The following is a 17,226-nucleotide window of genomic DNA, read 5'->3' as shown; positions in this document are numbered from 1 at the left end:
CACACAAACCGTAATCTGCGGGTTTTAGAGCTGGCTTTAGAGCTTGTTTGAGTTGGTCTTTCATTTCATTTATAATTTATCAATGCACATGAAACTTGAAAAATACTGCATAGTTTTAAAACTCTGTTATTCATTTTCAAACACAGTATATATATTATTTTTTTTTACCATCCAGTACACTTTATGAAATGAGTTTTGGGTTTGAATTAGCATGATACTCTTATGTCATCACATTCAAATTACCTAAACCTTTATGTTTAAGAGGCAAGAATGTTAGCTTTCCTGTTCTAACAAAAAAGAAGTAACTTATTTCACTTCATTATTACTTGTTGAAATTATTTTTAATTGATCAAAATTGTGTCTAATAACTTTGCCATCTTTGTATTTTGCAGTTCTTTGTTGATGTTCATCAGTAACTTGGTTTCATCAAAACTGTATAGGATTGTTGCTTGAATACTATGATTTTATTGGTAGAAAAAATTAATGTGACCCTTAACTAACTAGTGATATATTCAAATACATGATATTTGAAGATATTCAAGAATATCAAATTGTTTAAATTGTAATTTTTTATAAGTTTCAAAATAAAAGGCACATTAATAGTGAACATCACTTCCTAGTTCATTGTTGTTAGTTGATATGTATTCTTTTTTTATAGGTAAAGAAGAGGTCAGAGAAACTGCTCAATTAGTAGTAGAAATATTAAAATCAGATGATTGCAAAGTACATTCTTCAGATGTTAAAACAATTAATAGAGAAGTATTCCCTCTATTGGAAAATGATTCTGTAAAACTAAAATAGTTTAATATAGCTGATTAATAAAAAGTAAGACATTGAAAGGTAAATTAATTTTCAATTTCAGTTTATTTTAATAAAATTTAGTTAAAATAACTATTTAACAAAATTTCAACTTTAATTTATATTGATTCATAAATTACCTGAATTAATCACAAACCAATACAATAAAAATAACAAAATGCAATAAATATTCATTTTTTAAAATTATTTATTGTAATTTTAAATTTATAACTACAAATATTTTTCACGTTTATTTTTGAGATTTTACATGACCCCCACCAGAGGCTTTAAGCATAATTGTACTCTTCAGCAGTTACTATTATCCATTTTCAAGGTTACACACCAGAAAATATTAAATTATTATTTTTAAGTATTAAATTATTATTATTAACTTTACAATGGTTAGTGTTTTGATATTTCTTACATACACTAGTTTTTATAATGCTAAGATTATTAAACTTATAAGATGTATCTGGAAAATAAGTACAGTTTACCACTGAAATAAGTCTGATTGGACAGTTTAGTTGGGAGAAATTGAAGCACCCACCTAACTGTCCTGACTTTGTGCTGAATGGCTATCAATTGTTTCTCCATTTCAAGTGATTCCTTTCTGTTCATTGCTACAATTACAATGCAAACGGAAAAATATTGTACAGCAATGATTAGGAATGAAAAACTGATTACATATGAAAAGTGCCTTAATTATAGTGAAACTAATCTATAAAAGTAATTTAAGATATGCTCTTTGTTAATGAAATGAAATCTATTTAAAGTTTTGTATTTTTTATAACAAAACTGTATTTACTTTCTGGATACTCCTCATATAAGTAATATAATACTATTAATCTATAAGATAATCAATTAAATATTATATTTTTTCTTATATACTTGAAACTCTACTCATATTTTAGCCAAGATTTTAACTGTTGGGCTGAATAACCAATATAAAATGGGAGAAATAGAAATATAGGCTTGTAATCTGCACATTTCTGAAAATGTGTATTGGGTCAAACCTGTGTTTATTTTTCATTGCTCCACCACTAAATACAAGTACTAATGTACACTGACCCATGCTACTAACGTAAAATATAAAGTAAAGATGTATCTATTTAAAATAATTTTTTGCGTGTAGAGATGAATTACCTATTATTTTGGTGGGCTTACCATCGTGACATACAAACATTAAATTTTATTCAGTAGAAAAGGGAACAGTAAACCACTTTACTCTTTACTTTTCCTAATAAGCCGGGCATGGAATCCTATTATTCTTGAGAATGATTGGTTCTCTTACATTAAGTCAACTAAAATCATTATGGAATGGAACTTTAATGTTATAAATATATTAAAATTACATAAATTATGAATCCACCATAAATAAATATTCAAATAATTTATTTACATAGATTGATGCAGTTATTCTTTATAAATTACATAATAAAATACATTATTCTGAATTTTACATACATGTGATAAGTTCTCACTGATAAAATAATATACATCATTAAAAGATTTAATCTGTATTTTTTTAATACAATGATTTATTTTTCTCATTATTTACTTTCATTCAATTCTTTTACAGGTAAATTTAAATTTTCATTTGGAAAAACTTAATTATTTTATGTATACTCGTCTATATGTTTTCGCAAATCTGTAATAATTTGTTTTTGATTATTGAATGTTTTAGTTAGTTTTTTCAAGTTTTCTTTTCCTGCCTCAATTTTTTTTAATGAATTGTACAGGTCAACTTGTAATTTTGGTCTAAGTAATAATCCTGCTTCATCTTTCAATTTCCTTGTTTCTTCACGTAAACTATCCCGTTTTTGTTTTAATTGGCTTACTGTTGATCTTTCCTAAAACAGAGGAATAAAGTAAGGTTGAATCTCAAATAGTTTATGTAATCAGGGGAATTAAGATTGATACAATATAAGAGAAATTTCAAACTATTATGTTGGCAAACCTTTTTTACAGTTTGAAGTTAGATCTAAAAACAAAATTTTACATACTCTATGATCAAGTGCAGAAATGATCATTATAACAGTTTTTCCCTTTCTAAGGTCTTATTATTTATTTTTTTAGCATTAAATATTATTATTAGTGAATTAATAATAGATTGATAATTAAAATTCAAACTAACATTAAAAGTCATTAAGTTACTAATAATGAATACTGAATTGATCGAGGACTGAAAGTTGTTTCTATAACAGCAAGCTCTGTTTTAGAATTATAGAATAAATCTATTATTCTATTTGGATGGATAATTTATTAATAGGGAGATTAATTTTAAAATGTAAATACATGCAACAAATTATTCATCTTATATTTTACATTGATGTAACAAACTTAAATCTCACTATTTGTTTGTACTATTTGTCTGTCAATGATTGTTTCATCAGGACTTTAAGAAACATTACAGGTGTAAATTAATCTAGATTCTGCATGTTAATTTAAAATATAATCATGTTTGTAAGAGACAGCTGTAGTTATAAATCTAGCTTGTAAAATTTAGAAGATAAAAACCAAATTTTCCTTAGCTTTTTATATATCAATCTTTTAAAATTGCAAGTTCTATATATTATTAAAAAAATTTAAACTTTTATAGTTAAACTTTTTGAGTTAGAAATGACATCCATGTTTTTATATTTTATAAAACATTTCAAACTAGGTTACAATTAATGATTTTTCAGTTTACAATTACAAAATGTTATTTTTTTAATTGATTACAGAAGAACTATGAACATTACTTACAAATGTGCATGCCCCCCCCCCCACACACACACACACATACACACACATACACCCCCCCCCACACACACACACACCTTTTGGTATTGTAAATTATAAGCCTGCAAAAAGTTGGCTTTAGCAACTAATTTGTTTTTATACTCACAATGAGAATTAAGTATCAATATTACAAGAGAAATAATTTTTCATAACTGTCTATAATTTCCCCAAGAAAGTATTTCAGATAGGATCATTTTATGTTCTTAAAAAAAAAAATAATTTTTTTTAATTGAAAATGATGTCTTTTTGAAATGTGACTGTAAAAAATGTCTGTGGAACAAATACCAGTAATAAGAATAACTGAAAGCAATATGGTGTGAAAAAATTAAGACTAAAATCAATTTAGTTATCATAAATAGTTTTTAATATGTCTATATTATAGTGTATGTAAAATCTAAAGGCGGGTTCTCCCTACAAGCTGCCTCTACCTTCTACTTGCCTTCTCTACCACACTTATACTCAGCATGCAGAACATGTGCTACTCATTGCCACAAAAGTAAGACCTCCAAATTATACAGATTTTTTTTTATCATTGCTTATTCTACCATATTCATTTATTTTTATTATTTATTTGTTTAATTTTTCCATTTAATTATTCATTATATTTCATCTGTTATTTATTTATTTTACTGAATTATTTATTTATTAGAGCTACTATATAAATTATTTTTTTATGAAATCATTTTATGTTTTACATATATAAAATATGGTATGAATTAATGTTTTATTTAATTAAATTAATTCTATGCTTATTATAATACGAAGTTAATATCTCTTCAGTATTCATAATTTTTTTTTATAATAAATTTAATAATGATTATATTTATATTACTTTTACTCGCATTTCTTTAACATTTTATTTATTTATGTATTTTTTTGTACAATTTAATATTTTTGTTTTGTAGTTTTGTAGGCCTACAAAGCTCTAAAGAATATTAGTTACTGGTCCATAAGTACTATTTAAAAATAATTTTTGTAAATAACTACATCATGTCAAAGAAAATTGTAACAATATAGCCTATAATAAACAACTGTTTTCATATACTTTTGTAGTATACAAATTTATACAAATTTATTCATTTATTTAGTATACACATTTATTTATAGTAAAACCTTGGTTTAACATACTTGAAAAAATATATACATCTCCAAGAAATAAATAAATAAATAAATAATTTCATACACATCTTGAACAAAATATTAGACATAAATAATTTAAATTTGTAACAATAAATTACCAGAACATATTTCATTACTATAATAGTGAGGTCATAATTAGATATAATGCAAGATAATCTGCAATGACTTGTACATTAATTGATGTGACTTTTGGTATTTACTTATAAGTAATTATTTAATAGCTTTAGTCTTTTACTTCCTATTAAAAAATGTTATTTAAAAAGTACTTACAGAAGCAATTCTACTATTTAGAGAGAGTAATTTTTCCTGAGTATGGCCAATGTCTGTTGTTACTTCATCAGATTTTTCACGAACATGTGCCAGTGTTTGAATTGCAGTCAGTACTTTTAATCTTAAACGTGCTAACTCATTGTCCCTGAAAAACAGCAATATTTATTTATATATTTTAGATTGTTCTATATATGTATAAATTTTAAATTTTATGGACATGTTTACTTTCTAATTTTCAGTTAGGTCTAACATGTAATTGGTATTTATGTAGTGCTGAAAAAATGAAATATTCTGAACTCAAAACTTTTTACACAATATGTTTTTAGAAATAAATTAGACATTATTTTTAATGCTTCATTTTAAATAAACAATAGCTTGTTTATCAAAACAATGACAATTAATATAATATCATGTAAAGTAGATTGCAACTTAAATAAATGTAATAAATATTACAATAAATGTAACATTACAAAAAGATTAAAACACTTCTATTAATAATTTGAGTTTCATTTCAGTATTTAGAAAACAATTTTTTAAATGGAATAAAATCATCAAGAAATTTCAGAAATTTTTGTATATGCTAGTAGTGATGATTCCTATCTATATATAAGGTGTAATCAAAAAGTATCTGACCTTGGCTTATAAAAATACTTAACCTATTTAATTCAATTACTTTTCCCCTTCAAAGTAATCCCTTCTTATATATCCAGCAATGTTTACATTGTTGGGAGACATTTTTTAAAATCACTTTTAGGGAGAACCATGTAAGTCCTGTTGTCACATTTCTTTTGATTTTTCTCTTTCCAAGTCTCTTTCTTTTAAGCCGAATTTAAGCTTAGGAAAGAGCCAAAAGTTGCAGGGAGCCATGTCTGGTGAATAAGGAGCCCGCTAAAGTTGTTTGATCCTTTGTCTTGCCAAGAATCTCTGGACAAGTTGTGATGTATGGGCTGGAGTGTTGCTGTGATGAATATTTTAATTGCCATTTTCCCAAGGCTGTTATTTTAGCATCAAACAATATCTCATAGATCTATGTTTCATCTCTAGTTATTTTCTTCAGTCAGATCACCACTATTAGCAGCACGTCAGTGCAGTCAGTTTTCCTTTTGTTCATGAGTGAAATGTTTTGAACAAATTTTGCTACTGTGACTGCATCCTGAGATCTTCTGTTAAAATCAGTCACTCTGAGCCAAATGTAATTCGTACTTGCATCTTCAAATTCTCTTCAAATTGTTCTTCGATGATCATTCATCCCCATCTGTCACACATTTTTTGGATGCTTGATTTTTTTTGTTGATTTTTGCAGGTTGAAGTTCTGCCAGAGCATTCATCACTAACAGATGTTTGACCATCTTGCAAACAGCAATATCACTCTTTAACCTGTATAATACCTGTAGCTTGATCATTAAAACTGTTTCAGTATTCCTTATTGCCTCTACTTGCCTATCATCAACTTTTTGACAAAATTTAATCCAGATTCTCTGCTCAGCCCATTATTATTAATGGCAATGAAAACATGACAAGCATTACTTACATATTTAAATTTCACGGCTTCTAAGCAGCAATTGACTACTCACATATTTAACTTTCACGGCTTGTAATCAGCAACTGGCTGCAATGACAGCAAAACAGAGAACCATAGGCATTCATTACAAGTCAAGGTCACATTCTATGATGGTTCCCCTTCCACACTACATCTGGTTACTGCAATAAAAAATAAGGTAGGATGCTTTTGATCACAGCTTGTATTTTATTCATTTACTTAATTTTTCTAGACAATGGAGATCTATAGTTTGTTAATGATAGATTGCGTTTTGTCTATGCATGATAAATGCCAATCCTGACCAGGGTCTGAATCCAAAATCTTCCACATGATGGGAGAGATGCTACCACTTGGGATGAAAGAATACCATTTACACAGTACATTAGACTGAGATATTCATTACCCTTAAACAAAAAAGATGAGATTGGTCAGAAGTGACCAATATCATATTTCTTTTGCATTTTTTTTTTGTTTTCTTTTCTGTATCACATTTTACCTGAAATTTAACATATAGATATACAAAAATTTACTACAATGCAACACTATTTACTACAAACAAGAACCCCTAGTTCTTGTTATCTAGAAAGTAAGAACAACCATTTTAGAAAGTCACAATAAAATTAAAAAAAGTCAGAATATCAGATTTCTTCAGTTAGTAAAAGTGAGTCAAAGTGGTGCAAGCAGTTAACTGGGAAGGCCTTCCTCTGCAGAATGTAGTTAGTTTGAGGTCCAGCACAGATATATTATAATACTAACAGTTACTTGATACCCATTCATCATTTGTTGTTGTTTTCTAATAACAACATACTGGCCTAATAATCCAGGGATGTAACAAGCTGCAGACATATTCATGTAATTCAAAGGGACTACCAATCAATAAAGCTACAGTATAATTTTTGGAACTTCAACAATATACTACACAGACCAATAAAAATTAATTACTCAACAATTTAATCAAAATTGTATTATCATAAATTTAAGTTATGCTTATCATTAAATAATAATATTGTTATATACACAGTATATGATAAGATTTTAGTAATCAAAAGCTAATTTCGAATCTGCTCTCAGTATTTCCCTAGAAATATAATGAGGAATAAGATTACAAATAAAATATCTTAACCATCTATGTTATCTTTCACCTAAAATTGCATGTTTTGGAAGTGATTTCACATTTGAAATTTTATTTTTTCAAGTAGAATTACTGATTAAATTTAACATAATTAAAATACAATGTGTGCAAATATTTAAAATTGTAGCCAAGTGTTACTTGTACTACCAAAGTTCTAGAAAAAAACTATTTTTGCATTTTAAAATTTAAGAGTTCACTTTTTGTTACTGAATAAAGGATTTCCAATTTTTTGTTTTTGTAATAAAATAATTATATTGTATACCTTTCTTCAATTTTTTCTGTAAAATTCTGGTTATCAATTCGCATCTGCTCATAATCAATTAAACGAAGGTTTCCAGAAATTGCATCAAGATTTTTTAAAGTATTTTTTTTAATAGTAATTTTTTGTTGCAGCTTTATTAATTTCAATTTTGTTTCACGTAACTGGTTTGATATGGTAATATGTCTTTGTACTAGCTGTTGATATATCTGTAAAAGAATAAATTATTACCTGAGAGCTAATTTCAAAGTGTAAGGTATCAGAAAGATATTGCACTCCTAACAAAAGATGTGAGTAAATATTAAATACTAAAAATATAAAGCCTCTCACACGGGTGGGAGGCTTTATATTTTCCAATGGAGTACCAATGGAGTTTATGATGCCTTTTGCAGGGTGATCGGAGATGGGTCCCTTCTTTAAAAGCAAAATGGCAGCTTCAAACTTGACCCTATATCTAAGTAAACTCAGATTTTCCGGTGGTTCAAGGAGCTAGTTTATATATCTGCACTCACAGTAGCAGCCGAACCAGGAGTATTCCAATCTCATAATTAAGATGTTTCATGTTCAAATCTATGATCTTTCTTTTGATTTTTTAATAATTATCATTCTATCTTGCCTGATTGTAACAGGCAAGCTGAAAAGTAAAATAAATTTATTTAATTAAATCTTTTCAAATTTTATAAAACAAAGCCTATTTGTTAATCCTTAATTCCCTGTGTGATCCATATTCCCAAATGTTCATAAAGATTTTTACATTAAAAATTGTTATATTCAAATAATATTTAGCAAACATGAGATTTATATATATATATATATATATTGCCTTTACAATTGCCTTATTATAAAAAAATCATTTCATTATTTGTAAGAATTAAAAAAGTTAAAAAACCAACTCTGGAATTCTGACTTGAGACCTCTTGATTATGAGACTGGAAAGCTCTCTGCTTGGCTGTTGCTGCTGTGACTGCAGGTATAAATAAGTCTACTTGAACCATTCAAAAATCTTTAAATGGAGTTTACTTGGAAATGGGCCAAGTTGAAAATTGCCATTTTCAGTTTACAGGAAGAACCACTCACCCTCTCTTCAAGTTCTCTGCAAAAGAACATTAATAAACTATGTTGTTAGCTGACCGCTGGCCCTTATCAGTAAAATCAATCAGAAATGACCCTGCTTAACTCTCCCTAAAAGAATGTGCTATCTTTAAATAGTGGATAGGGAGTGTATTAATTCCCCACTCATTATTTAATACTTCTATATACCAATTGTTGAGTAAATGCAACAATTTTGTAGCTTTCCTATTTATTGTCTTTATCTACTGTATAAAATATACCTCTCATCATTATATTTTATTCCTTTAAATATAAAATTATTCCTCCTTAACCAATCTCATATATAAATATAAATTATTTTGTTGTTTTCATCATCAAGAAGTAAATAACAAAATTTTCCTCTTTTTTATGACATTACTATCTCAGTTTTTATTGATCCATGACAGAAACAGTAAAATTTACACTTCTCATATATTTCATTCAATTATGTGCTTAAAAGAGAAAAAAAATTAGTAACAACTGTTTACATTTTTTTTCATAAGCCAATGTCCTTATAAGCATGTAGCAGCATAAACTGTTGTCAAGATTAATTTAAAAGAATAAAATTATTTGTATAAAAAAAATTGCTTTTATCTTTTGATAAATGACCAATGTAGGCTTTTCTGTGTCATATAATTTATAAGTTAATGGTGATTAAAATTACTAAAGCCTAGAACTTAGACACAGGTAGTAAACTATCATATTAATGCTGTGCTGTTTCTTATGTTACATTGTAAAATGCTAAACCATCACGCATTTTTTTGTTTGTTTAGGATTATGTTTGTCAGAATGCTGTACTAGTATGGTCACAGAGATAAGTTTACCTGCTTTTATAATATTAATCTGATTTATTTCTAGATTTTCATCAACAGTAAGATGGACTAATTTAGGTAGAGAAATTCTTATTGTTTTGTAGATTGTATAACTGAATTTGTCATTATTTTATAATTTACTTTAATCTGCCAATAATTTTGCTTAATTTATTTTCAATATTCAGAGGTCTATTTGTCGGTAGAGTGATCTATTGGTTGGTAGTTTAATGAAAATTTGTAGTCTTTTTAACAATATTATTATTAATGTTAAGTAGTACTTTCATGATTCAATTAGTTTTCCTTTATCTTTATCACAATTACAAATGTTTCATTCTAATTAGTAACCTTGTCAATTCAGCTTAAAAAAGGTTAGAATTCACTTCAGTTACCGGTTTATTCTTTTTCATTGAAACTTTGAATTTTTCATTGAATCAAGTGCAACTAAAGATGTTTATTCAATTCTTAAAACACTGTTAAGTTTATCCAAACCTTTTATGTTGTCCTTAAACACTTTCATCCTTACTTTTCAACAAACTTGTGATGTAAAAATATATGACACCTTTTGTTATATGTTAAGACTTTTATACAGTACATTTTTCATGAAACTAAAAGCAGCAGTTTATACAATAAATATCTTTTACAACACATTTTTTTCCTATTATTACAATTATTTATTTTATAATTATATTTGTTATTATTTAATCCACTATCTAATGCGAAAGGTGAATACAAATAATTGTTCACAATCTTCTTATTTTGCATTAACTTTCTGCAAGTTTGTTTTTTGTTAAAATATATTTACTGATTTTTTAAGCGTTTTTTTCTAAAGTAAATTTGTAAAAATCTAATTAAAATTTACATTTATGAATTTTTGTAAGAGGTAAAAAGGTAACATTGGGCATGAATCACAGAAAAGAGCTATGCTTGAATATTTGAAGAAAATTATAAAGAAAAAATGCTTAAAAACAGTTAAAAGATGTGTATTTCAATTTAAACTTAGATGAGTATTTCAATTGTTAAACAATCTAATAATAAACTAATAAATTCAGAAGAAGCAAAAGTAGAGTACCAAAATAAAATAACTCAAGAATAAAAGAAATATTAACATTGCAAAATAGTTAAATATGTAATTTTGTAATTTAAAAAAAAAAAACTAATGAAGATTGTATTTCTTATTATCACACCATAAACATTAATATTACTGCTGGCAGTATATTTTAATTAGACACATGTTAAGAATATTGTCACAGAAAGCATGTGTTTAGTTAGAATTCTGTCTTTATTTAATATATTGTTAATATGTGTTATTGTATATTTATATTTATTTATTTTCAAGTTTTGTTTTGTGTGTCAATTTTTATTTTGCCCATTTCCTATCTAATGATAAATCATTGTATCTAATGATAAAATGATTGTGTAACAATCAAAATGACTTAATTTGGGTTTTTTAAGATTTTTTACCATTTACTCTTCATGATTATGCGTGGTATTTTACTTTATTAAAAATGTGATGACATTAATTTTTACCGATTCATCTAGAGGTTTTCCAGTCTTTGACTCTATAGAAAGTTTCCCTAGTTCGATTTCTCTGTTTATAAATGCATTGAATTCAGTAGAATACTTTTCTTCAAGCATATCCAATTCAGCTTTAATTGCAGATACCTGGAATTTTTTTATACAAAAGATTAATGGTTAAAAATACTATAATTCTAGAAATTTTCTTAAAAATTTCATTAACATTAAATATAATTATTATTAATATTATTAAATCAAAAAGAAAATAAATAATTAATTAAAATTAATATAGACCTATACTGAAACTATACTGAAATTGATCATTGCTTTTGTAAAAAATAACTCCTTCAATAAAATGAATATTAATCAGCCTTCTGATCATTAAAATTACCCAAGTACATATTAAAAATTCTAGAGAACTATCCAAAAACAGGTTTCAGTGCAACCTTTTTAAACTTCTTTAAAATTACACACTTTACGTATTATCTGCTGCTTCAGAACCAAATTCTTATGTAGTGAGGATTTTCATTTTATTTATCCTTTTGTATAATTGATAGTTGCAATTATTTTATTTTATTTATTTATCTGGTTTTTATTTTATATTTTAATGTCTAGCTTTTTACACTATCTTTTTCTTTATATTTGAAATTTCAAAAATTATTGTGTGATTGCCAGCTGAAATGTAATGCATACTGGAACATAACCGATGCGTCTGGTGCTGCCATCTTGTAATTTTATTCCTTTACTATTAATATTTCAAACTCATTTACACACGCCCTTTCATTTTCTGTCACCTGCCATTGTTAAGAGTTAAGTGTGCTTGTTTATTAATGTATCTAAAACAATGTGCAATGATCAGATTTTTAAGAGCAGAAAAAGTGGTTGCTAGTAATAGAAGTACTGTCAGTAGGTAGGCAAATTTTGTGCATCGAAAGCTGGTAAAGCAAATATTGATGAACTTCAGTGACCAGTTTCTGTGACTGATGAGAAGACAAAAGGACGTATTTCCACTTCCTTTTACTGATGTTTTGGAGGTGTGTGTGTGTGTGTGTGTGTGTGTGTATGTGTGTGTGTTCACATTCATTTTACAAAGGATGGTGACCTAAAAGATATAGTGAGGTTATGGATCAAGGAAAGATCACCAGCATTCTTTGTTTATGGAATGAGAAAACTGGTTCACTGTTGGGAGAAATGTGTTAAGTTTAAATGGTGACTACATGGAAAAATAATTGTAAGTTCTTGTTGCAAATAATATTAACTTATATCCCACATTTATTTCATTTGACTCTTTTCAGTTATTGGTTATTTGCAATAGAGCACTTCATTTCCCAGCCATACAATCCTTCATAATTCTATTTATGTAAAGTTTTATACTTTTTTATTATATTACACCAAAGTGAATAATACTTCTTCCTAAGCAGTAGCTCTGCTCACTCTAGGGAAGTAATTTTATTTTTATTGAAGATAATAATTTTAATTTTTTATGTATTAGAAATAAATAAAATAAACAAGAAAAATTTATATCCTAAAATAGATTTGAACTAACTATATCAACAAACACCCCTATTTAAGCAGTTAGACTTAGGAGGCAGTGAATTATACAGAAGTAGGGATCGAAATGATTGATTCAATGTGTATTGCTAATATTTTAATGTTGATAATACATATATCTTAACAGATGGACACTCACCCATTTTTATAGACAATATGCTGCACAGAATAGAAAAAATGAAAATCTAGAGACAGAAAATACATAATATACAAGTCATACAAAATTTCCAATATTTTTGGGAAAGGTTGCTCTCAATACTACAAAAAACATATAAGATCATACAGCAGACTAACAAAACATGCACTGACAAACATGGCAGCACAACTGTATGCAATAATCTAATAATTTTTTTTGGCTGCATTAAATACTGCGTTGAACAGTCTGGACACAAATGAGCGAGCACTATACATAACTACACAATGTTTTCCAAATCTCCTTATAGAAATAGGGAACAGACTAGCAAATATATTAATTGCAGCATGCAAGTTTCACACACAGCACATACTGTCAATAATATCTTAACATTCTTGTAACTATATGAAATTTTTAAACACTAAATTCATCAAAAAATAAAATATTGGATGAACAAACACAATGTAGATTGAATATATTATTCAGCAACATACTCAATAGGTTTTATAACCTTTTTAAGATGGACATCATTAATAACAGTGCCATCAGAACTCAACTGAAGTTGGAACTGCATAAGTAGTTCCAAAAGGTGCTCTAGGAAAAATAATTCCAATGAGCTATTTATCATTTTTAATAATTTAAAAACATTCTACTTATCAACTTTAATAGGTCTGGAAACTACTGATATTGAATTTCCTAGATTTAGTTAGTAAGTAACACGAAACACTAAGTTTCATATGAACTTTTTAAATGTAAATATAACAACTTTTTTATTTTGTATATCTAATTACATTTTGTAAACTTTTTTTAATATGCTTGTAAAAGTTTTTTTTGGAGCCTTAATTCAGTTTTTGGCCTATGTATTGTTTTTAATGGTTAGGAATAGAGTAATTTACTTCATTTATATGCCTGTGTTTGTTCATTATATTAATAAATTTCCATTGTATTTTATATCAACATGTTCAAGAATATTTTCTTCAGCCATGTCTTCACAATTCTTATAAACAAATCATTACATTTTTATTTGATTTTCAAACATTCATTCCAGTATGTTATGCAAACCAGTTAATGTTATCTATTCAGTATGTACTTTTATGTACTGAAAATAAACCCTTTAAATTGTAGAGCTGTTGGTTTATGTATTAACTTATCCTCATTGAAAATGAATTTCTTGTTGTTCTATTGCGCCTAATTTGTGACTTTCTACTATGTTTGATGCTTTTTATCCTTTAATATTACAATTTGCACATGTGTAAGTAAGTCTTTAAATTTTAATTTTGATTCATTGTTAATAAGACAGTTTGTTTTCATCCGCAATCATACCAAACATGAAGATTTAAAATAAAATAATATGTTAAAAGTTTTAAACAAAAATACTAGCTTTTATTATCTAAAGATCTATTATTTTTATTTGCATGTTAATTTTTATTTATACTTTTTTTTTTAATTTTTATAAACATCAGAGCTAACCTCTCCATTTCTTTTTTTTAGATCAGCTTCCGTAAATGTTTTCATCTCTTCAAATAGTAGTAATCGCTTTTCATATTTTCTTACAGCTTCTGTTGTTGGAGTCTCATCATCATACACATAAGTCATCTGTTAAAGGTGTAAAATAAGTACAAATGTTAATACAATAAATTTCTAATGTCTTTTTATTTATGAAATATTTGATCAAAAGTTTGTTATAGCATTAAATATCATTATCATTTTCAATTCCTTTTAATCTAAGTTTCCTTGGATTGAATAATGTAGGACAAATTTTGTTTTTCAATCTTAGGGGCAACAGATCAAAAGTAGAAAGAAATTTAGACTTTCCTTAAAATGACTTACATAATTTACGTACAGCTTAACATACAGCTTAAATTAAACTACACTAAATTACAGTTATTTAAAAGGAAAAAGAACATAGTGATGAAACTGAATTTGTAAACAGAAAAACTTGTGATATTTAACTCATTGTTTAACTGCAGTAAACTTATTAAAAAATACCTCCACCCTGTTAAAATTTATTTAAAAGGCAAAGTTTAAAAACCAGTGATGAACTAAGTTTTCTAAAAATAGTACATATTTTCATCATGCAAGCTCAGAAGTAAATTTGCCAGAACAACACCACTCACAAATTGTCCAGCAGTGGCACAGTAAATAGTAATGTAATTTTCAATGGCCAAAACTTGTTACTCACTTTCTTTACATAATTTTTATAATTAGTATTTAGAATACTTAATTTAAAATTGTTCATTAAGTACTTTTTGAAAGCATGTCATACCAAATTTACCTGACCTAATTCCATGTTCCTCTCTTACTTTGTTCAAGAATAAAATAACAAAATGAAATTTATTTCCCCTCTTTTTATATTTTTGTAAATAAATTGGAAAACAGGGCATTTTCTAATGGTTTTATACACATACTTAGGTGTCTTCAAATAACAGTTTGTATAAAGGAAGCGCTACACTAAATGGCAATGAGATAAATTAATAAAAAGAAAAACTCATAAAACTGTTATAAATTTTTTTAATGGTCTTTAAATATTTTCTGTTTACAAATTTATAAAAACATATACATATTAATATCAATAGTCATTTAAAAGCCTGAATTTTGGTATCATCCATGATGTACCATTCTTAAAAATATAAAACAATTTTATAAATTGACCACAGTACTTTAATTTAATGTGAAAGTTATAATTACGGTAATTTGGGTGTGAGCTAGCTTTCATTTTAAATAGAACTTCTTTGGATAATGTTTCCAAAAACCTTTATGTAGTTGATGCATTAAAAGAGCATATGCGACGTAAAATGTGTTTGTGTTTTTCAAGTTGCTTCATTGTATTAAATTTACATCCTGTAACAATAGAATGCCACCAAAAGATAACTTCATTAATTAATTTTTTTTGTTTTAAATCACAAAAATTTGAAATATTTACTTTTGATTGGATCATTTTATACTCTTTGCATTTTGTGGCTAACTTTCCACTCAGTTCTACTCAATTTAGAAAAAACTACAGATAAATAATAGTTTATTTACCTTTTTACTTTTATAATAATCAACAATAATTTTTGTGAGAAGTTTATTTTTTTTCTTTGCTGCTATTAACTCATTCAGTTTTCCTTTCAGAATTTCTACAAGTTTGTCATGTTCTTGTTGCTTTACAGGAAGGTCAGCTTCTTCAGATAAACTTTCAGATCTGGAAAAGTTATTAAAATTTTTATCTTTCAGGAAAACTTACAGTAATGAAATTTAATAAATGTTTTAAAAATACTCATCACATCAGTGCCTTATTTGTTCTTTCTAGTTTTAAACACTTTTGTATTATACTTCTTTATCAAATAGAAATGTACATTTTTTTAAAAAAAATCACAAAAATTAAAAAAAAAACTGAAAATGGTTTTATTTTTTTTAACCTAGTCTTGTTTTGTGAATTCATTAGATTATTAATACTCAATTTGTCTAATTTCAAACAAATATCAGCAAACTGAATTTTTTTTTTAATGAAAAGTTGGTGACTTTCGACACATCATACAATGACACCGTCTATGGTATTATTTCAAATTACTATCTGTGTTTGCTACCAAATTACTTGAATTATTTTTGAGTTTCAAGAAATGGTTTTTTTAACCATCTGATTTAATTTTATAACTTTTCTTTCTATTTATTACTGTATGTTAAATGTTTACTCAGAAATAGATTCTTACTTTGCAGCAGATGCAGTACTTTTTTTTCTCTCAGTTTCCATTTTTTCTTGTTCTTTTGTTATTTCTCCTCCAATTTCAACTATAACAGAAAATAAACATTTTTTTAAATGATGAATTCCTATTTCTAGGTATTTCTAACTAATAACATAAGATAATAGACCATTTTTGTAACATAAATTACTTGAGCCCTATTCAAAATTTTATCATGTTATTTTACCTCATTTTGAGCCATTTACTCAATTGTTAAATTTTGTTCTTTTTATGTAGATAGATATACAATATCATTAAATTGCACACACATATTGGTATATTTCTTACACAACCATTTTGATTTAACTTTTTATGAAAGAAAAAAGTGAATAATTTTATTTGTTTTACATTCAGTGAATAATACGTATATTATTTAGATTGATGCATTCACATTGTTTAGATCACTAAGTATGGGTAGATGTGCTATTACATATATAAAAATGTACTATTTTGGTAGTTCAAATTGGTGAATAAAACAACAGTC

At 26.5% G+C, this 17,226-nt stretch overlaps 1 protein-coding gene across 1 annotated transcript in view; it reads left to right on the top strand.

Annotated features, from left to right (window-relative positions):
• Positions 1-16,289, top strand: part of LOC142330436 (sodium-independent sulfate anion transporter-like) — a 48,089-nt gene extending 31,800 nt beyond the window's left edge. Inside the window, exons 11-13 of the mRNA XM_075375672.1 lie at positions 659-840; positions 14,512-14,625; positions 16,173-16,289. Coding sequence (XP_075231787.1) covers positions 659-801 — 143 coding nt within the window. The 3' untranslated portion in view covers positions 802-840; positions 14,512-14,625; positions 16,173-16,289. The remainder of the gene's footprint in view (positions 1-658; positions 841-14,511; positions 14,626-16,172) is intronic.
• The last annotated feature ends 937 nt before the right edge of the window (positions 16,290-17,226 follow it).

This window comes from Lycorma delicatula, chromosome 9, assembly GCF_047948215.1.
Source record: "Lycorma delicatula isolate Av1 chromosome 9, ASM4794821v1, whole genome shotgun sequence".
Classification (NCBI taxonomy): Eukaryota; Metazoa; Arthropoda; class Insecta; order Hemiptera; family Fulgoridae; genus Lycorma; species Lycorma delicatula.
This window is presented reverse-complemented; position numbering and strand designations above follow the sequence as displayed.